This window comes from Triticum aestivum, chromosome 6D (genome assembly GCF_018294505.1).
Source record: "Triticum aestivum cultivar Chinese Spring chromosome 6D, IWGSC CS RefSeq v2.1, whole genome shotgun sequence".
In the NCBI taxonomy this organism is placed as follows: domain Eukaryota; kingdom Viridiplantae; phylum Streptophyta; class Magnoliopsida; order Poales; family Poaceae; genus Triticum; species Triticum aestivum.
In genome coordinates, this window is record NC_057811.1 from 442,236,772 (window position 1) to 442,259,828 (window position 23,057).

General features: G+C 50.1%; 2 protein-coding genes across 2 annotated transcripts; one reads left to right on the plus strand and one right to left on the minus strand.

Annotated features, from left to right (window-relative positions):
- On the plus strand, positions 1–2,859 carry LOC123145694 (uncharacterized). Its single transcript, XM_044565166.1, has 2 exons — positions 1–2,166; positions 2,319–2,859. The coding sequence occupies exons 1-2, from the start codon at positions 151–153 to the stop codon at positions 2,799–2,801; spliced, it is 2,499 nt and encodes an 832-aa protein (XP_044421101.1). The 5' UTR covers positions 1–150; the 3' UTR covers positions 2,802–2,859.
- Positions 2,860–2,978: 119 nt separating this feature from the next.
- LOC123145695 (peptide methionine sulfoxide reductase B5) lies at positions 2,979–5,273 on the minus strand. The gene is made up of 3 exons (XM_044565167.1): positions 5,009–5,273; positions 3,515–3,671; positions 2,979–3,412 (listed from the first exon to the last, which is right to left on the minus strand). The coding sequence occupies exons 1-3, from the start codon at positions 5,101–5,103 to the stop codon at positions 3,260–3,262; spliced, it is 405 nt and encodes a 134-aa protein (XP_044421102.1). The 5' UTR covers positions 5,104–5,273; the 3' UTR covers positions 2,979–3,259.
- Positions 5,274–23,057: the final 17,784 nt, after the last annotated feature.

The following is a 23,057-nucleotide window of genomic DNA, read 5'->3' on the forward strand; positions in this document are numbered from 1 at the left end:
CAAACTGTTCCACGTACGTACGTCGACCTGTGGAAGTAGAAACCTTCTCCAGCTCGTGCTTGCAAGCATTCGCTTCAAATCCAACGTCATCTCCTGGCCTGGCTTCCCATCCGTGAAGCTCCTCAACCAAGCTAAGACGACGGCGGCACCATGAAGAAGAACCCGCCGAGCATCGAGATCGTCCAGCACCGGGTCGGCGGCGGCCTGGGCAGCGGCGGCGGCGGCTCCATATCCTTCTCCGAGCCGTGGCGGGAGATGACGCCGGGGAGCGGCAGCGGCCACGGCAGCAGCTCGGGCCGGGGCGGCAGCCGGGAGCCTCCCGAGAAGCGCCTCACGCTGTTCGCGCTCCGGCTCGCCGTCCTCGAGAAGGCGGCCAGCGGGCTCGGGAAGCTCGACTTCGCGTGGGCCACCGTGGTGCTCCTCGGCGGCTTCGCCAGCGACCTCAAAACCATCGACTTCTGGTGCATCACCGTCATCCTCGTCAGCGAGGCGGCGCGCGTCTTCAGCCGCAGCCACGAGCTGGAGTGGCAGCACCACGCCACCCTCACCTCCACGGCCGGCAGCGCGCTGCGCTCCAGCTCGCGCTTCTTCCGCCGCCTCGCGCACGCCATCGCCGAGCCGCAGACGGCCGCGGCGCTCGGGGACGGCGGCGACGCGCGCGCCAGGGCGGCGCTGTTCCAGCGGCAGATCGTGGCCCTGATGAAGCAGCGCACCTGGCACGCCCCCGACGTGCCGCTGCTCCCCTACACCGGCTGGGTGTTCGTGTCCAAGAAGATCGGCAGGCTGCTCAACTGGCTGCAGGTGCTGTCGGCGCTGGCCTGCGTCGCGCTCTCGGTGACGCGGCTCTGGAGCAGCGGCGGCGATTTCGACGGGGCCAAGAACATGCGGCCGGCGCTGGTGCTCTTCTACGCGCTGGCGCTGCTGGAGGCGTCGCTCTTCCTGCTGGAGAAGGCGTACTGGACGTGGAAGATGTCCGTCTGCAAGCTGCTGGAGCAGGTGAGCGCCGAGTGCGAGCTGGGCCCCTACGGCCTCGTCTCCCTCAAGCGCTTCTTCTACGACGCCTACTCGCAGTGCATCGAGGGGAGCATCTTCGACGGCATCAAGATGGACCTCGTCACCTTCGCCGAGGACCTCATCCTCTCCGACTTCCTCGACGAGCAGCTCATCGGCGTGCGCATCCTGCAGCAGCTGGCCACCAGCAAGGGCTCCGCGCGCGACACGCTGCGCAAGCTCGGCACCAACCCGCGCTCCATCGAGCGCGCCGTCGAGATGCTCAACTGGAAGCGCCACGAGGAGGAGGAGGTGCGCAAGTGCGCCGCCGAGGTCGTGTCCAAGCTCGCCGGCAAGCGCCAGAACGCGCTCCGCGTGTCGGGCATCCCCGGCGCCATCGAGTCCGTCATGTCCCTGCTCTACACCGGCAGCGGCCCGCCGACGTCCCTGGACCACCCGCTGGGGGCCGTCGCCGCGGCCGCCGTGCCAGACCGGATCTACGACTACCTGCAGTTCAACCTTCTGGGCCTGCACATACTCAAGAAGCTGGCAAGGGACCATGACAACTGCGGCAAGATCGGCAATGCCCGTGGCCTGCTCGCCAAGATTGTGGAGTTCACGCACGTGTCCCCCACTCTGCTCCTCAACCCGAGCGCCTCGGACTCCCAGGTGCGCTCCGTGAAGCGCGCGCTCCAGGTGATCAAGATGCTCGTGTACACGACGGGGGCGACGGGCAAGGCGCTCCGGCGGGACGTCGCCGAGAACGTGTTCACCGTGAGCAACCTCCGTGGGGTCCTGCAGCACGGCCACCAGCGCATGGAGCTGCAGAAGCTGGCCATGGACGTCCTCACCGGGATGGCCATGGACGAGAGGGCCAAGGAGACGATCGTCGGCACCGGGGGCGTGGTCAAGCTGCTGCTCTCGATATTCTTCAACGCCGGCGAGTGCGAGCTCGGGAACGAGGCCGGCGAGGCGCTGGCGATGCTTGCCTTGGAGAGCGAGGCGAGCTGCGCCGCCATCCTGAAGAGGGCCGACGTGCTCGATCAGCTGGCGTCCGCGTTGGACGCCCACGACGCTCGGTGTCTCAACGCCATGAGGGTGCTGCGCAACCTCTGCGCCTACTCGGGAGAGGAGCATCGAACGCGCCTGAGCACGGTGACCAAGGCCATGCCCACGGTACGACATGTCTTACTTGCTTGGTCATGTTATACTAGTATTTCTGCGTGATCCTACCTAACCTAACCATGGCTGGCACAATCTTAAACCGTACTTACTTATTGGAAATGACATGTGGATGACAGACACAATTATCTATCTTTGGCATTCAGGTGCTGGGAGCCACCATGACAGGACGAGACAAGATCCTGGAAGTGTCCGTCGGACTCACGACACAGATCTGCAGGTTCGTCGACATCGAACAGTTCACCGCCGAGCTGCGCCGGGCCGGCTTGAACGAGCGCGCCTACGTGGAGCGGCTGGTCGGCATCCTGCGGCAATACAGGTACCCGGAGATCAGAGTGCCACGGATGCGGCGGTTCGTGGTGCAGCAGATTGCCTGGCTCATGACGAGCTCAACTCGCCGCGATGGCGGTGGCTTTGTGGACTTGCTCCGGGAGCTCGGGATGAGGCAGCTGCTCGAGGCCATCGCCGAGACGACGTCAGAGGTGGAGTGCTACCACGTCTTCTCTGGCAGCGTCCCTATCGGCAAGCACCGCGAGAGCTTCTCTGCCATCGTGGACACCGCGCTCCAGCTGCTCGCCGCCGGCCAAGACGCTGCTGGTGCTGGTGCTGGAGGAGAAAGCGTCTCCTGAATCAAACCAAAGACTGCAGTGACGCTCCGAAGTGGGAGGAGTGAATCATGAAATGCGATTAGTTAATGGAGTTGAGCATTCTTTTCCTGGTATATACTGCAAGACACAAAACTATTTTTTGTATTGTAGAGAGTTGTATAGATCACTGGTCAATGTGATTAGAGAGTTCACTGTGCATAGTTCCAAAAATAGGATGGTGTATATAATACGTATATATAGTTCCAAAACATGACGCAGAAAACTTTCAGACCGAACAGATTAGGAGTACAGGATTACAGCCTGGTTAACAGCAGAAACTTGCAAGATCCTATCCATGTTTTATTTACCGACTTTCCGCAACTTCGGATCGGGGAAATTCATCCACATAACTTCGAGAAAACGGGCTCTGGGACCTAATCATTATTGTTTTCACGGTTTTACGACCTGAGAAGTTCATCCAAATGACTCAAGAACTGGATTCAGGAGGAGGCAGGAGTAAACTTGATGGAAACGCTGTTGACGCAGTGGCGCTCATCGGTAGGCGTCTTGAAGCCTTCTCCCTTGAAGACATGGCCCAAATGCCCGCCGCAAGATGCACATGTGATCTCTACCCTCCTACCATCAGGGTCAGGCTGAACACAAGGGAACATGGTACCATTCAGTATGTTACCCAAACAAACAAAATAAAGGACCTGATGATAGAATCAAGTAAGTGAACGGCTGTTGAAGCATACCGTCCTGTGTATGGCTCCAGGAAGTCCTTCAAAGAAGGCCGGCCAGCCACAGCCAGAGTCAAATTTGGTGGTGGATTTGTACAGGGGCGTTCCGCAGCCAGCGCACTTGTACGCCCCATCACCGTAGAACTTGTTGTACTCGCCTGTTCCCGGCAACCTGGAATGCAATGTGAGATTAGTTTGAAGGCATCATTTTCAGAAATTATTTTTCACGTCAGGTACAAACAAAGGTTGTCATGATGAAACTTCAGAGTTTAGCTCCCTTTGGGCTAACTTAGTTCAGTATCTATGCAAATATGTGCAAATCCAATTCCTGATGCATAAACATGGTGCTGCTAGGTACATAGGCCAAATTTCCTCATATGGTTTCATCTGTAAGAGTTATCCCAATTAACAATGGCAGATTGATGTGAGTGTTAACTGGTTCACATCACACCAGAACTAATGTCCTTGTATGGTTTCAGCACCGATTTGTAACACGGGAATTTCACATGAATCAGTTCGTTCCCCCAAGGAAGAAGAAAGGAAAAGTAGTTTGCAAATGTAGTTAACTTCCTATCCTACCCCAACTAATGTTCATTGAAAAGGCAGCCATCTTTTTTAGTGTCACATGCTTGGCATGGTAATTATAATCAACTATACCAGTGAAGAGTATATTCCGCCTCAATAGAGGGGAAGCGAAAAAACTATGGCCTAAACTCTAGTGCCACAGTCGATATATTTCTGGGATAAAAACATAACATTTACCTTCTTTTAGACTTCACTCTCCAATTTTAAATCTTTCAGTCCATAGTCCATACAACTAGTTCTTGAAGAATTTTCCTTTTTTAATTTTTTTTCTAACTCTAAAGCAAAGTAGGAGTAGTAACTAAATCGTAACTCAGTTTCAATTATGAAGTTGCTAAACAGACATACCGTGTGGTGGTTTTTGAACAACTTGACACTACAGGGAACTGTCTACAAGAGTAGAGGGCATCAGGGCATGTCTGCAGATTTATTTATTTTTGCAAATTTAGATGCATATCCTGAATAGGATTATTATACTACATCTTTTTTTACTCTAATAATTCTATATTCCTTCTTACATAAGAAGTCAACTTAGACAGTGCTGAGTGGGGATAGTGCTGAGTGGGGATCCAATTGTTCAATTAGGGTTGGCATGATCCACCAATAAAAACATAGGAACGGTGAGCAGCAAGCAGAGTCAACATCCAGGCAGAATCGACAGGACGAGGGGTTCGAAACTACAAGAATCCTCCTACCAATCGATGGCCATGGCGCCAGCATCAAAATCGGCCAGAGGAGCACCCGCACGGCTCCAAGAAATAGAAAGGAGACAACTAAAGAACATCACGCGCAGGCAGTGCACAGCGGCACAGCAGGAACGGATTAACTCACAAGACTCTGCTCCTAAACATCGTGATCGCAAACACGCATGGCATACACTTCATGAAGAACTGGCGGATCGAGAGATGGCAGAAAGTGTATACTGACTCGGTGCCCTTGAGGCGGAGGATGCGGAACTGCTCGGGGTTGAGGACGGCGCGCCACTCCTCCTCGCTCCTCGGCTTGCTGTCGCCGGACGCCATCGGTCGCGCTAGCGCGCGCGGCGAACGCGGGGGAGCAAGAAGCCGGCGGAGCGCCGAGGAGGGAGACAGGGAGGGGAAGATCGAGAGAGAGCAGAGGAGGGGAAGAGGATAGCGGAGACTTTTTGTTGCGCGGTGGGGGCGACTGGCCACCTTTTTGAAGCCGAAGCACGGCGTCCATTTGGCACCCAATTCAATTCATGCATTATCCGGATCCGGTGCAGGTGCGTTGAACTTGGACGGGCTCTCGGCTCACCCACGCATCCTCCTCGATCGTGCACCCCTCCCTTCTTAAATATTTGTCTTTTTTAAAGATTTTAAATAGACTACCCCATACATATAGACATATTTTAAAGTGTAGATTTACTCATTTTGCTTCGTATGTAGTCACTTGTTGAAATCTCTAAAAACACAAATGTTTAAGAACGGAGGAAGTACTTTGTTACTCTGAGCAACTCTAGCAGACCCCGCAAAATCCCAACCCGCAAAACGCATTTGCAGTTTGACGAAGATCTCGTTTGCGGGTCAAGAACGAGCGCGGCCGATCAGAAACCGTAGATGAAACTGCATAATTTGAAAAAACAGTTTCGCGGGAGAAATTGCACCATAGTAGTTCATCACATACTACATATATTAAATGATCCGACAATACAAACACTAGTTCATACTACATATTACTCCCTCCGTCCGGAAATACTTGTCATTGAAATGGACGTATCTAGATGTATTTTAGTTCTAGATACATCCATTTTCATCCATTTTGATGACAAGTAATTCCGGACGGAGGGAGTACATCAGTACTAGTACTAGAGGGGGTGGGGATCTCACGGCGGCGAGCTCGCGGCCATGGACGACGCCGTGGAGGAGCTCAATCCTCCTCGCCGGAGCTGCCGAGGTCGATGTACTTCTTCCTCTGCTCCTCGCGGATGCGCCGCCACTCGTCGTCCTTCTCATTGGAGGCGAAGTTGGCCGCGACCGCCTGCTGGAACACGAGGTCTTCGAGCTCCTAGTCGTGGCGCCGGCGCTCCGCCTCCTCGCGCAAGCTCCGCTCGGCAATGGCGGCCGCGACCGCGTCGACATCAGCGACGAAGTCCTCCGGCCCGATGACTCCGTGGCTCCTGAGCTCCTCGGGCTCCTACTTGACGGGGACAAACTCGATCTCCTCCGGCTCCCCCGACCACTCCCTCTTCACGGGGAGAAGGCCCGCGCCGGAAGAGGAGGAGCTCGCGGAGGACGAGCCCGCGGCCGAGGACGGCGTACGGCCGTGCCGACGTGAAGGAAATATGCCCTAGAGGCAATAATAAAGTTGTTATTTATATTTTCTTATATCATGATAAATGTTTATTATTCATGCTAGAATTGTATTAACCGGAAACTTAGTACATGTGTGAATACATAGACAAACAGAGTGTCCCTAGTATGCCTCTACTTGACTAGCTCGTTAATCAAAGATGGTTAAGTTTCCTAACCATAGACATGTGTTGTCATTTGATGAACGAGATCACATCATTAGAGAATGATGTGATAGACAAGACCCATCCGTTAGCTTAGCATAATGATCATTTAGTTTATTGCTATTGCTTTCTTCATGACTTATACATGTTCCTCTAACTATGAGATTATGCAACTCCCGAATACCAGAGGAACACTTAGTGTGCTATCAAATGCCACAACGTAACTGGGTGATTGTAAAGATGCTCTACAGGTGTCTCCAAAGGTGTTTGTTGGGTTGGCATAGATCGAGATTAGGATTTGTCACTCCAAGTATCGGAGAGGTATCTCTGGGCCCTCTCGGTAATGCACATCACTATAAGCCTTGCAATCAATGTGACTAATGAGTTAGTTGCGGGATGATGCATTACAGAACGAGTAAAGAGACTTGCTGGTAACAAGATTAAACTAGGTATGATGATACCGACAAACAATCTCGGGCAAGTAACACACCGATGACAAAGGGAACAACGTATGTTGTTATGCGGTTTGACCGATAAAGATCTTTGTAGAATATGTAGGAGCTAATATGAGCATCCAGGTTCCTCTATTGGTTATTGACCGGAGATGTGTCTCGTTCAGGTCTACATAGTTCTCGAACCCGTAGGGTCCGCACGCTTAATGTTCGATGACGATTTGTATTATAAGTTATGTGATTTGATGACCGAAGTTTGTTCGGAGTCCCGGATGAGATCACGGACATGACGAGGACTCTCGAAATGGTCGAGACATAAAGATCGATATATTGGAAGGCTATATTCGGACATCGGAAAGGTTCTGTGTGGTTCGGGTATTTTTCGGAGTACCAGAGAGTTACGGGAATTCGCCGGTGGAAGTATTGGGCCTTCATGGGCCTTAGTGGAAAGGAGAGAAGGGCCACAAGGGGAGGCCGCGCGCCCCCCATGGGCTGGTCCGAATTGGACTAGGGAGGGGGCGGCGCCCCCCTCTTTCCTTCTCCCTCTCATACTCCTTCCCTCGCTCCCCTCTTGGAAAAGGAAGGGGACTCCAACTAGGATTGGGAATCCTAGTTGGACTCCCCCTATAGGCGCGCCCCTCCTAGGCCGGCCTCCTCTTCCCCCTCCTTTATATATGTGGGCAGGGGGCACCCAAAGACACAAAAGTTGATCTTTTAGCCGTGCGCAGTGCCCCCCTCCACAGTTACACACCTCGGTCATATCGTCGTAGTGCTTAGGCGAAGCCCTGCGCCGGTAACTTCATCATCACCGTCACCACGCCGTCGTGCTGATGGAACTCTCCCTCGGCCTCAACTGGATCAAGAGTTCGAGGGACGTCACCGAGCTGAACGTGTGCAGATCGCGGAGGTGCCGTGCATTCGGTACTTGGATCGGTTGGATCGCGCATACGTTCGACTACATCAACCGTGTTACTAAACGCTTCCGCTTTCGGTCTACGAGGGTACGTGGACACACTCTCTCCGCTCGTTGCTATGCTTCTCCTAGATAGATCTTGCGTGATCGTAGGCAATTTTTTTGAAATACTACGTTCCCCAACAGTGGCATCCGAGCCAGGTCTATGCGTAGATGTTATATGCACGAGTAGAACACAAAGAGTTGTGGGTGATAATAGTCATACTGCTTACCAGCATGTCATACTTTGATTCGACGGTATTGTTGAATGAAGCGGCCCAGACCGACATTACATGACCGCGTTCATGAGACTGGTTCTACCGACGTGCTTCGCCCACAGGTGGCTAGTGGGTGTCTGTTTCTCCAACTTTAGTTGAATCGAGTTTGACTACGCCTGGTCCTTGTTGAAGGTTAAAACAACACACTTGACAAAAAATCGTTGTGGTTTTGATGCGTAGGTAAGAACGGTTCTTGCTAGAAGCCCGTAGCAGCCACGTAAAACTTGCAACAACAAAGTAGAGGACGTCTAAATTGTTTTTGCAGGGCTTGCTGTGATGTGATATGGTCAAGACGTGATGATATTTAAATTGTTGTATGAGATGATCATGTTTTATAACAGTTATCGGCAACTGGCTGGAGCCATATGGTTGTCGCTTTATTGTATGAAATGTAATCGCCATGTAATTGCTTTACTTTATCACTAAGCGGTAGCGATAGTCGTAGAAGCAATAGTTGGCGAGACGACAACGGTGCTTCGATGGAGATCAAGGTGTCAAGCCGGTGACGATGGTGATCATGACGGTGCTTTGGAGATGGAGATCAAAGGCACAAGATGATGATGGCCATATCATATCACTTATTTGATTGCATGTGATGTTTATCTTTTATGCATCTTATTTTGCTTAGTACGGCGGTAGCATTATAAGATGATCTCTCATTAAATTTCAAGGTATAAGTGTTCTCCCTGAGTATGCACCGTTGTGACAGTTCGTCGTGCCAAGACACCATGTGATGATCAGGTGTGATAAGCTCTACGTTCACATACAACGGGTGCAAGCCAGTTTTGCACATGCAGAATACTCGGGGTAAACTTGACGAGCCTAGCATATGCAGATATGGCCTCGGAACGCTGAGACCGAAAGGTCCAGAGTGAATCATATAGTAGATATGATCAATATAGTGATGTTCACCATTGAAAACTTCTCCATCTCACGTGATGATCGGACATGGTTTAGTTGATATGGATCACGTGATCATTTAGATGACTAGAGGGATGTCTATCTAAGTGGGAGTTCTTAAGTAATATGATTAATTGAACTTTAATTTATCATGAACTTAGTCCTGATAGTATTTGCATAACTATGTTGTAGATCAATAGCTCGCGATGTAGCTCCCCGTTTATTTTTGATATGTTCCTAGAGAAAAATTATGTTGAAAGTTGTTAGTAGCAATGATGCAGACTAGGTCCGTGATCTAAAGATTATCCTCATTGCTGCACAAAAGAATTATATCCTTGATGCACCGCTAGGTGACGGACCTATTGCGGGAGCAAATGCAGACGTTATGAACGTTTAGCAAGCTCGGTATGATAACTACTTGATAGTTTAGTGCACCACGCTTTACGGCTTAGAACCGGGACTTCAAAAATGTTTTGAACGCCACAGAGCATATAAGATGTTCCAAGAGCTGAAATTGGTATTTCAGACTCATGCCCGAGTCGAGAGGTATGAGACCTCTGACAAGTACTTTGCCTACAAGATGGAGGAGAATAGCTCAACCAGTGAGCATGTGCTCAGATTGTCTGAGTACTACAATCGCTTGAATCAAGTGGGAGTTAATCTTGCAGATAAAATAGTGATTGACAGAGTTCTCTAGTCACTATCACCAAGTTACTAGAACTTCGTGATGAACTATAATATGCAAGGGATGACGAAAACGATTCCCGAGCTCTTTGTGATGCTGAAATCGTCGAAGGTATAAATCAAGAAAAGCATCAAATGTTGATGGTTGACAAGACCACTAGTTTCAAGTAAAAGGGCAAGGGAAAGAAAGGGAACTTCAAGAAGAATGGCAAGCAAGTTGCCACTCCCATGAAAAAGCCCAAAGCTAGACCCAAGCCTGAAACTGATCGAGTGCTTCTACTGCGAAGGAAATGGTCACTGGAAGCGGAACTGCCCCAAATACTTGGCGGATAAGAAGGATGGTGTCATGGAATTGTCACGGCAGATGTCCTAGCAGAAGGACTTAGTCATGGAGCCATTGCGATGAGGTTAGCTTAAAGGGGTTAAACGGGACAAAGGGCACAGGGAGTTTATACTGGTTCGGCCCCTTGCGGTGAAGTTAAAGGCCTAATCCAATTTGAGGTGGTATTGCTTATGTCTCGATTACAGGGAGCGAATACGCTTGACCTAGCTTTCGATCTGTTGTTTCTTGCCCTAAGCCGCCGTCGGGTCGTCCCTTTATATACACAGGTTGACGCCCCGCGGCTCACGGAGTCCCGGCCGGCTCATACACAACGTGTCTGGCTCGGTGACTAACTACACTTTCCTTACAATACAAGTCATACACATATGGCGGTTTACACCTATGGGCCTTAAGCCGCCTTTGGGCTTTGGGCCCTTAGTAAGTTTGCCTCATGAACCGCCATCTTCAACATCTTCATGGGCTTTGTTTTGATGAAACGCCATTGGTATAACCCGGCCCCTCCTGGGCGGGTCATGCCTAATAGTCATATCCCCAACATTAGGCCCCGGGTTGATTTGAACTTGTTCATGTCAATCTTCAACACTTAGAAAAAATCCTTCTTCATTTATTCTTGCGAGATCTTGTAACCCGCTATGACGTCATCTCCTGGGATTGCGGTAACCCGCCGTGACGTCACCTGTCATTAATATTACACAAGGCCCAAATCTTAATAAATCATTTCTTTTAATGAACCTCCAAAAATCGAGGCATTTCTGCCGTCACATATCCATTTTTTGGTCTCCTCGATTCCCGCGCATGCCACTTATCCTTCCAGCCTTATAAATAGGGACAGGGGTCCCTTTTCACTCTCCCCCCTTTGCCTTCTCGTCTTCAACCTTTCTCTCTCTCTCACGACGCATCTGCGCATCTGAACACCGCCGCCGGCGACCTCGTCAACTTCCTCGAACCCGTCCGCTGCATCGACCTGAACGAGACCAGAGAACTGCGGCGCCTCTCCGTTGCTCAATGGATCCAGTAAGCACCTCTCCTTTCTCCACTATAGATCTCCATTAGGTTTTTCTGAAGTTCTTGGGAGTTCGTCGTCGTTCTTCATCATACCTCTGTTTGATCCTTCCTTCGATCCAAAAATAGCTTTTAAGATATGCGAAAACTGTTTCTATATCTTCTCTTAATCACTGAATATGCTTCCCAGATGCAGAAATCTTGCCAATATACTAGTTCCTCCGCTGCTTGCGATATTAGGTTTTGATTTTACTTTCTTTTCCGAACAGCGGCAGATCCAAAATTAACTGCATCAATCTGTAAAACCTGTTTATCCAACACTTAGCAGAATTCGCTCTTTCATAGATCTTAAATACCATTGCTGTCATGGCGGCTTACATCACCAGTTATAATTAGTCATATGCCATTAGGCCCCGTTTAAGCCGCCAATGTGAATATATGCTGCAGCGTTCATCTCCGGTTTAACAAATCAACTTAAACCAGCAAATTTTCTTTCTTTTAGGCTTCTTTCCTTACGATGCCGAAGACAGTTACCTCGTGTAATTGGGTTCCTTCCACTGTCATTGAAAACACGCCGGAGGACTTTGTCAAAGTCGGCTTTTTACCAGCAAAAAACATCCTGCACTGGCGCACTCCCACACCAGGTGAAGAAAGACCTCAACCACGAGATGGTGAGGTCATTGTTTTTACTGATCACATGAATCGGGGCTTCTCACCGCCTGGATCCAAATTTTTCCGAGACGTTCTGCACTTCTTTCAACTTCACCCTCAAGACATCGGACCCAATTCCGTGTCAAACATCTGCAATTTTCAAGTTTTCTGTGAAGTGTACCTTCAAGAAGAACCCAATGTTGAACTCTTCAGGGAATATTTTTATTTGAACCGGCAGAATGAGTTTACTAATGGACCCAGCTTAGAACTTGGCGGGGTCTCAATTCAACAGAGAAGATATGCTATCTTCACCTATGCTCGCCCGCCGAGTCACCCCAAAGATTGGAACCAAACATGGTTCTATTGTAAAGATACTTCTCCAGCTGATGACAATCCACTGCCGGGTTATCGTGCCGAGCGGCTCAACCCCAAACATCATCTTCCCGAGCGGCTTACTACTGCTGAGCGGTCAAAGCTTGCACCTAACCTTTCAAAGGTCAAGGCCCTGCTGGGAAATGGGCTAACCGGTATTGATTTGGTTCGGTGCTGGGTTTCTTGGAGAATCATACCTTTGAGATGTCGTTCCGGCTTAATGTGTACTTATACGGGTGATGCAAAAGATGCACCGCGCTACAGCTCCACACGTTTAACTGATAACACGATCAATGAGATGACAAAGACCCTTCTTAATGAGAGCCTGGAAAGCTGCAGCAAAGTGGGACTGAACCCTTTCTGCACACTTAACCCGCCACCAGCCATGAGTCTCCAACTTATTTATTTTACCTTATCATTCAAATGTTCTATTAACTCAACCTTGATGACTTTCATAGGCTAAATCTTCTTTCTGGAAGAAGGAGTATGACCATGAAGCTGCCAAGAAAGCCAGGGCCAAGGCAAAAGCCGTCAAGAAAGCCACCAAGAAGAATAAGAAGAAATTAAGTGCTTCTAAGATGTTTGAACTGGACGACAGTTCTGAGTTGGAGGTAGCCCTTGACTCCCTTGGCTCCTTTTTCAATTATCTTATTGACACTGATTATCATTAGGATGACACGGGGGCCAGTCAAGCGGTCGAAGAAGAGGTAACTATTATTCCCTCCGACTCAGCGCCTTTGCCAAGACAGAAAATTCGACGAGTAACCCGGAAAGTAAGCTTTTCACACCCCTTAGCTCATTTGGATCCTCACTTTCTTTTGAAGCAACAACATCACGAGAACCGGCGACAAACCCGGACCAGCGGAGGTGGAGAGCTATCCTCCGGCTTACCAAACACACCAGCACCGCGGAAACGTCGAAATGAGGTCCCTCCAAATTTAAACTCTTTTTATCCCCTGGCCGGTCTTATTCATCAACCACTTAATTCTTCCGATTCAAACTATCAGGGGACTTCTCGTTCCTCTTCTGGCGACTCATCGCAGACCAACCTTCCGGCTTTCAAGACTGCACCCGGGTAACTACTTTATTTCCTACTATTTGTACTTTTATATTTGTACTAACCTCCCCCGATCCTTGCAGTGGAAAGGCAAAGCCTAGTAAGAAACCCAAGGTGGCTAAACCGGCTGAAGATCCCAAAGTTTCTGAACCGGAGTAGCAGAATCCATTGTCTGAGGCTTCTGTGTAGCACCTAGATGAACCTGTTAATGATATGCCACTAGAAATTCCTGACCTCTCAACTGATCATATAACTGTTGACCCTGTGAACACTGAGCCGACAAGTCAATTTAAACTGGCAGAAACACATGCTGATGATGTTGTGATTACTGGCACCGACTTCTAAGAGCCGGGAAAACCTACTGTCTTGGCTAAGCACTCTGCCAAAGAGGAACTTATTGAAAGGCAAAAAGTGAGATTCGACATCGCCAACTATTCTCAACTGAGCATAAGCGAAGTACTGTCTGGTTATCTTAACCAAGTGCATACCAGCCGCGATCTTGAGGTTGACATGGTCAAACAGATGCATCAAATATATGAGGTATGAACTCCTGCTTAATAAATTATGCATATTTGTCAGCCCCCAGGTCTACCATATATAACAGAGTTGAATATGCCGTAGACTTTAAAATAGTTAGAAATATAATGATCATCCTTGGTAGATTTCCTCAACGGCCGGCTTTCATTGTCAGAGTTAAGCCGAGTCTTTCAAATCATTAGTAATCAAACATTGCAGTCGTAGCCCCCAAGTGCCGGTTTAATCATCATGAATAAACCGGAACTATTTCATTGCTATTCGGAAAATAGAATTAACTTGTGTAGCCCCCATGAGCCGGCTGTGGTCATCTTTGACATAACCGGGTCATCATAGAGTTTGTAGTGAAAAACGAGCAATATGCATTAGCCCCCAAGTGTCAAGTGCTATTTCTTGCAAAGGACTTGGGACTTATTTATATGCACCATTGTATAAAGAATTTTGTCTGCATCCATTAGCCCCCAAGTGCCAGGCGTTATTGCTTGCAAAAGGCTTGGGACTTTGTTCTTGTGACCTGAATTTGAATATGTACTCAAATCTGTTCTTATATAGGACACCACTTCTCAACTTCAATCGCAATTGGCCGATGTGAAAACCCAACTGGAGCAGCAAGAATCTGAGACCCGGAAAGCCGACTCAAAATTCAAATTTAGTTTGGCTGGAACAGAAAAACTAAAGACCGGTTTTGATGCTAAAAGAACCGCCTGGGCTGAAGAGAGAACGGCTCTGACACAGCGGGCTGAAAAAGCTAAAGCTTCTATGGAAGAGATAACCACTGAGCTTACCTGTTTAAAACACCGTATATCCCAGATGATTTCTGCTATCTTTGGTAAGTAGCATTGCTATCATCATAACCGAGTCTTATCTTTCATGTTACAAACCATCTCTGATCAATCCACAATTATTACACAGGTCCTAGGAGCAGCAACCTTGGTCAAGAAATTCTTGTGAAGCTCAAGGCCGTATACACGCTTGTTGAACAGCTATATACTGGAACTCAGCGCACACTGGCCACTATTTCTCCAACTAACCAAGCACCCACTCTGCTAAGTGACGTCTTGAAAAAACTTTCTGTTCTGCCTGCTAGGATTGAAGAGATAAAGCGGTCTTCTGCAAGAGCCAGTGTCGTGACGGCCTTAAGCCGGGCCAAAGCATGGTAGGCAGAGCTAGACCCGGACGAGCTAGCTACTAGGTACCCAAGATTGAAAGAAGATGGCACTCCCTTTGACAAGAAAGACTTTGCTGCCTGTGTGAAGGAGATACGTCCCCTGGCCAGTCTGATTGCTGATGAAACGGATCTTTCGAAATATCAGGCGGCTTATGATATGGAGAATCAGAAGATGCCCACGCCGGCTTATAAAGTGATGGATCTTATCCCCCCAATCCGTAAGCATACTTTCGCCCCTGAAGTTAATCCGTTCGAACTTATAGATGATGAAGTTGAATTCCAAGCCTTGTGTGGCATTGATTGGTCATCACCAAACTTCCAGATGACGGAGGAGGACGAAGAACCGGTGAAGGATGATCCAGAAGCTTCAAGCCGTCAAGGCCAAGAAGATTGATCCACTGGGAGGTTCATATATTTGATCTTCTGAAAAACACTTAAATATTTGGGCTCGCTGAGTCATGTAATAGTTTAGTCGAACTCTGATCTGCCGTGCCATCATGCACGTTTTGTGTTATAGAACACTGTTGATCCGCTAGTTGAAGATATGCCTCTTATGCGTATAATCATCATGTAGAGCAGATTGTATTTCTTTGTTCTGCATAAAAATAGATCACAAAATTGCCCTGGCGGTTTACCACCGGGCGGGTCACAATGTCCAGCATAAACCTGCTGGTGCCTATAAAAGTCCATAACCAGGGCCGGTTTAATTATAACTTGTATAAAAAACAAAGTACCGTACCTGTGATATTTGCCCACACTGTCGGTTTAATCAAACTTATGTAATAAGGGTTATAACCCATAAATTGAGAGCTCCACATCCTGCTTCCGTTGATTCATACTGTCGGCTTGTAACACCCAACACCGCAGGGGGGGTATGCTACCTCTTGAGCACTACGTTGGTTTTCCCTTAAAGAGGAAAGGGTGATGCAGCAAAGTAGCGTAAGTATTTCCCTCAGTTTTTGAGAACCAAGGTATCAATCCAGTAGGAGACTTCACGCAAGTCGCCTCGTACCTACACAAACAAATAAGAACCTTGCAACCAACGCGATAAAGGGGTTGTCAATCCCTTCACGACCACTTGCAAAAGTGAGATCTGATAGAGATAAAAAGATAAATATTTTTGGTATTTTTTATGATATAGATTGAAAGTAAAGATTGCAAGGTAAAATAGATTGGAAACTTATATGATGGAAAATAGACCAGCCATAGGTTTCACTACTGGCTTCTCTCAAGATAGCATAAGTATTACGGTGGGTGAACAAATCACCGTCGAGCAATTGATAGAAAAGTGCATAGTTATGAGAATATCTAGGCATGATCATGTATATAGGCATGACGTCCGCGTAGACCGAAACGATTCTGCATCTACTACTATTACTCCACACATCAACTGCTATCCAGCATGCATCTAGAGTATTAAGTTCATAAGAACAGAGTAACGCATTAGGCAAGATGACATGATGTAGAGGGATAAACTCAAGCAATATGATATAAACCCCATCTTTTTATCCTCGATGGCAACAATACAATACGTGCCTTGCTGCCCCTGCTGTCACTTGGAAAGGACACCGCAAGATTGAACCCAAAGCTAAGCACTTCTCCCATTGCAAGAAAGATCAATCTAGTAGGCCAAACCAAACGGATAATTCGAAGAGACTTGCAAAGATATCAAATCATACATATAAGAATTCAGAGAAGAACCAAATATTGTTCATAGATAATCTTGATCATAAACCCACAATTCATCGGATCTCGACAAACACACCGCAAAAGGAGTTACATCGAATAGATCTCCAAGAAGATCGAGGAGAACTTTGTATTGAGATCCAAAGAGAGAGAAGAAGCCATCTAGCTAATAACTATGGACCCGAAGGTCTGTGGTAAACTACTCACACATCATCGGAGAGGCTATGTTGTTGATGTAGAAGCCCTCCGTGATCGATTCCCCCTCCGGCGGAGCGCCGGAAAAGGCCCCAAGATGGGATCTCATGTACAGAAGGTTGCGGCGGTGGAAATAGGGTTTCGTGGTGCTCTCGGATGTTTTCGGGGTATATGAGTATATATAGGCGAAAGAAGTCGGTCAGGGGAGCCACGAGGGGCCCACGAGGGTGGGGGGCGCGCCTACCCCCTGGGCACGCCTCCCTGCCTCGTGGCCTCCTCGTTGCTTCCTTGACGTCCACTCCAAGTCTCCTGGATCACGTTTGTTCCAAAAATCACTCTCCCGAAGGTATCATTCCGTTTGGATTCCGTTTGATATTCCTTTTCTGCGAAACACTGAAATAGGCAAAAAAAACAGCAATTTGCACTGGGCCTTTGGTTAGTAGGTTAGTCCCAAAAATAATATAAAAGTGTATGATAAAGCCCATTAAACATCCAAAACAGATAATATAATAGCATGGAACAATAAAAAATTATAGATACGTTGGAGACATATCAAGCATCCCCAAGGTTAATTCCTGCTCGTCCTCGAGTAGGTAAATGATAAAAACAGAATTTTTGATGTGGAATGCTACCTAGCATAATTCTCAATGTAATTTTCTTTATTGTGGCATGAATGTTCAGATCCGAAAGATTCAAGATAAAAGTATAATGTTGACATAAAAATAATAATACTTCAAGCATACTAACTAAGCAATTATGTCTTCTCAAAATAACATGGCCAAAGAAAGTTCATCCCTACAAAATCATATAGTTTGGTCATGCTCCATTTTCGTCACACAAGAATGCTCTCATCATGCACAACCCCGATGACAAGCCAAGCAATTGTTTCATACTTTAGTAATCTCAAACTTTTTCAACCTTCACGCAATACATGAGTGTGAGCCATGAATATAGCACTATGGGTGGAATAGAGTATAATGATGGGGGTTATGTGGAGAAGACAAAAAAGGAGAAAGTCTCACATTGACGCGGCGAATCAACGGGCTAGGGAGATGCCCATCAATTGATGTCAATGCAAGCAGTAGGGATTGCCATGCAACGGATGCACTAGAGCTATAAATGTATGAAAGCTCAACAAAAGAAACTAAGTGGGTGTGCATCCAACTTGCTTGCTCACGAAGACCTAGGGCATTTGAGGAAGCCCATTGTTGGAATATACAAGCCAAGTTCTATAATGAAAAATTCCAACTAGTATATGAAAGTGACAAAATAAGAGACTCTCTATCATAAAGATCATGGTGCTACTTTGAAGCACAAGTGTGGAAAAAGGATAGTAGCATTGTCCCTTTTTATTTCTTTTCTCCTTTTTTTGGGCCTTTCTTTTTTTATTTGGCCTTTCTTCTTCTTCTTCTCTTTTTTTGGGACAATGCTCTATTAATGATGATCATCACACTTCTATTTATTTACAACTCAATGATTACAACTTGATACTAGAACAAAATATGACTCTATATGAATGCCTCCGACGGTGTACCGGGATGGGCAATGAATCAAGAGTGACATGTATGATAAATTATGCATGGGGCTTTGCCACAAATACGATGTCAACTACATGATCATGCAAGGCAATACGACAATGATGAAGTGTGTCATAATAAATGAAACGGTGGAAAGTTGCATGGCAATATATCTCGGAAGGCTATGGAAATGCCATAATAGGTAGGTATGGTGGCTGTTTTGAGGAAGATATAAGGAGGTTTATGTGTGTCGGAGTAAATGACCACGGGTAGCCTAACCGACTCCCCCTGGCTCTTCAAAAATTATCAGGCCGATCGAGCCTTCAAGCACCCAGAGCACGGGGCCACCTTCCCCCGGCCGGCTATCTCACAGGCCGACTACGGGAAGGCTGCCTGACCTTGAAACCCTCCAAGTAGCCGGCCACAGGAAGGCCGACTCCAAGAAGCCGGCCACAAGAAGACCGACTCCCAGCAAGCGGCCACGATTGCACCCTCAAGGACTGAACCCACATAACGGTGACAAGACGGGGTGTGGCTACAGTAAAGTCTGCCACCCCCGAATCCCGGAGCACGCCTGGCCACAGTGCACCGTACGGGTCAGCCATCCCCCGTCCGGCGCGGCACTTTAGCCATGTTGACCATGACACCACCCACGATAGGTTGTCAGTACGGCCCGTGGGCGGCGGGCCCCTTCAGCCAGAGAGACGCTCGAAGGCGGCCAAGCCCTCCCAGTCGGCCTGGGGTGTAGCCGGCTCCCAACAGCCGGCTACCGCACTCCCTCGAAGTACGTGCATCATTAAGGAGACAAGACAAGGTAAGGCTACAGTGAGAGTCTGCCGGACGGCGGCACTGTAGCCATGCTTACCTCAACAAAGCCCTCGTTATCAGGGGCGAGGCTACAATAACCAGCAGCCGGCGGGACCCACCAGTCGGCGGGCCCCAGCAGCCGGCGGGTACAGACACTGACAGCCTGGACCCGCATCCAGCCGAATTACCATTGTACCCCTGGGGGGTAGGCCTATATAAACCCCCCAGGGCACCCATGCAAAGGGTGGATCCCTTAGAGTTGTAGACACCACGTAGAGAGAAGAGGAGAGCTAGCCTTGCCCTTCTTCCTCCTCTAGCCAAACAGCTCAAGGAGCAACTTGTAGCCACTTGTGTTGATCTAGTGATCATGCGGAGACCCCGCAGAGCAGGACTAGGGGTGTTATCTCCACGGAGAGCCCCGAACCTGGGTAAGATTCGCCGGCGTGCATGTCTTCGCCTTATCCCGTTTCCAGGCACCGGCGATGTCTTACTGGCTCCCACAATGATAAGCCACCCGTTGGCATATGTCGCACCTACCACCCGACATTTCGCGCCTACCGTGGGGCCACGTGCACCATCGTCCGGAGACCTGTTCTGGACGGGAACCCATTTCCTTCCCAGCGAGCATAGCCAGCCCGGCACGCCCGATGGCGCTTGCCCCAATGCGCTGCAAGGTGTCGGCGACGCCTGCGCGGCGAGCTGCCTCGCCGATCTTCTTGGCTAGGCTCACATCTCCGACGAGCCTGCATCCGACGGGGGCACAGATTGCCCCGAGAGCCGCCTCGTAAGCCTCCTCAACTAGCTTCACGTCTCCAGCGATCCTGCTGCGGATTTGGAGTCGGTCGGCTCCACCGACCCGATGCTTGTCGACTCCGACACGGCATCGCTTGACGCCTTCCCCACCAACGTGGTGATCATCGACGACCCTCTTCCTCGAGCCGACAGTGGCGGCAACACTGTCACTGAGGTGCTGGTCATCAGCCATGGCGCCGCCTCGGGCGAGAACGCTCACGACGCCCTACAAGCGGCACTACACGACCTGTCCGCCCCCATCCCGGCCGACGCCGACGCTGAGACACTGGAGGCACGCCGCCTCGCCCTCATCGCGGAGGGCCAGAAGATAGCATCCATGAGATGCCTCACTGAGGCTCACCAGCGAGAAGTCGGCCGCGCCGCCTTTGGTACGCCGCCTCCTGGCGGGCCGAGCCGAGCCGGCATCGTCAAGAAGCGCGACGCGGCCATCGCCAGCATGCTGGGAGCAGACCGCCCAGTCTACGCCATGCCACTCGAGAACCTGCGTGCTGCTCAGGCGGCCATAGACAAGCTGAACGGGCTGGGGGCCGACGAGCTCCCCTACATGACTAGACGCATCCAGCAGCTGATCGACGCGGCCGCAGAACGGCATGAAGCCAGCGCCCGCGCTGAAAGTCCTCCCCCACGCCGAGAGCACGGCGCGACATCTCGGACGCCGACTGCAAGTGGCGCCCGCGCGAAAAAAGACAAGGAGCCGGCTGCTAGCCGCAGTCGGACTCGGCTCACCATCGAGCGCGACTCAGAAGGCCGCCCCCGAGCTGTGGAACGACAAGGCAATCCGCCTTCTCCCCCGCCTCGTGGGGAGAGATATCCCACCCCGCCGCCTGTCACGCATCCGACTCTCGGAGACCGACTAGGCCATCGCTAAGGAGTCGGCGAGAATGACGCCCGCCACCGGATCGACCGCCTAGCGCGATCCCTGGCGCTAGAAGAAGAAGATGATGTCGGCCCGCCTTGCTTTGGCCCCCGCATCCACGACGAGCCCTTCCCCAAAGGGTTCTCACTCCCAAGAGACACGCCAAAATACAACGGCTCCGTGAAGCCGGAAGACTGGTTGATCGACTACTCCACCGCAGTCAGCATAGCCAATGGCAACAGGCGCGTTGCCGTGAAGTACATCCCGCTCATGCTTCAAGGCACGGCACGCACCTGGTTGAACAGCCTCAAGCCCTACAGCGTCAACAGCTGGCTAGACTTCACGGAAGTCTTCATTTGCAACTTCACCAGCACATACAAGCGGCCTCCCAAGCCCGCCAGCTTTCCTTGTGCGTCCAAGGGCCTAGCGAATAAACTCGCGACTACCTCACGCGTTGGGCCGAGCTCCGCAACTCATGCGAAGGGGTGCACGAGGTTCAAGCCATAGAGGGCACCCTCCTCAAGCACCAACTCCTCTGCGACGAGCCGACTACCCTCGACGAGCTGCTGATCATAGCAGACAAGTACGCCACGGCCAACTCTTCAATGAAGACTGAGCTTCGAGTGGATGCCTCTGGAAAGGTGCTCATTCCGGCTCCCAAGACACCGGCCGGTGACTCCAGTCGACGACTGCACCCAAACGACCACAAGCGCAAGGCCCCTATGCCGCCTTCCACCAGTCGGCAAGTAGCCGCAGTCGAAGACGAACAACCCGAAGAGCGGCCCGTGCCCAAGAAGCAGAAGGGCGGCAGGCTGGCTTGGCAGTCGGCTTTCTCCTACGAGCAAACCCTTGATGCCCCCTGCAAGTTCCACAGCGGCGCGAAGCCGTCCAACCATACGACTCGGAAGTGTCATTGGCTCACGCGAATCTCCAAAGGCGAGCGACTGGAGCCGCCTCCACCTGCTGGCCAGCCGCCTCCAGCCCCTCAGTAGTCGGCTGCTCGACCAGCAGTCGGAGCCATTCAAGACGAGTTCCCGAACGAGCATGCCGCCTACGTCGTCTTTACAAGCCAAGCTGAAGACAGACGCAGTCGGCGCCGACAACAGCAAGAAGTCAACGCGGTCGCCTCCAACAGCCTAGAGTTTATGCATTGGTCTGAGAAGCCTATTAGCTGGAGCCGGGCCGATCTCCCAGAGGTGATGCCGTCTCCCGGCTCTTATGCGTTGTATTGGACGCCACCCTCGCGACAGAAAGGCGAGCTGCCCGTTTCTCCCGAGTACTGATTGACGGAGGGAGCAACATCAACATACTGTACCGTGACACCATGGAGAAGTTGAACATCAAGACGAAGCAACTCATGCCAAGCCGGACTGTGTTCCATGGCATCGTACCCGGCCTGTCCTGCTCACCAATCGGCAAGATCAAGATAGATGTTCTCTTCAGAGACAAGGATCACTTCCGCCGAGAAGCAGTCTGGTTTGAAGTGGTGGATCTAGAGAGCCCTTACCACGCGTTGCTTGCCCGACCTGCCTTGGCCAAGTTCATGGCTATGCCCCACTACGCCTACCTCAAGATGAAGATGCCTAGTTTGAAGGGAATCATCACCATAGTCGGAGACTACAAGAAATCCTCCGAGTGTGCTGCAGCCAGCAGCCGGCTGGCCGAGTCCCTCGTGATTGCCGAAGAAAAGAAGATGCTGGACCGAGTCGTGGCCATGGCTGGCAAGCAGCCGACCCTGTCCCCTGACCCCAAGGAATATGATGCTCAAGGCTCCTTCCAGCCGACCAAAGAAACAAAGAAGATACCTCTGGACCCAGAGAACCCGGAGAGATTTGCCGTCATAGGTGCGAACCTTGATAGCAAACAGGAAGGCGAGCTCGTCGATTTCCTCTGTGAGAATCGGGACATCTTTGCATGGTCCCCAAAGGACATGCCGGGTGTTCCGAAGGATTTCGTTGAGCACAAGCTACACGTCCGAGCAGAGGCAAAACCAGTCAAACAACCCCTCCGCCGACTGTCGGAGGAGAAGAGAAGGATTGTAGGAGAAGAGATAGCTCGGCTTCTGGCAGCCGGCTTCATTATGGAGGTGTTTTTTCCAGAGTGGCTTGCCAACCCGGTCCTCGTATTGAAGAAAAACAATAAGTGGCGCATGTGTATAGATTACACCAGCCTCAACAAAGCCTGCCCCAAAGATCCGTTTTCCTTACCTCGAATCGATCAAGTGATCGACTCCACA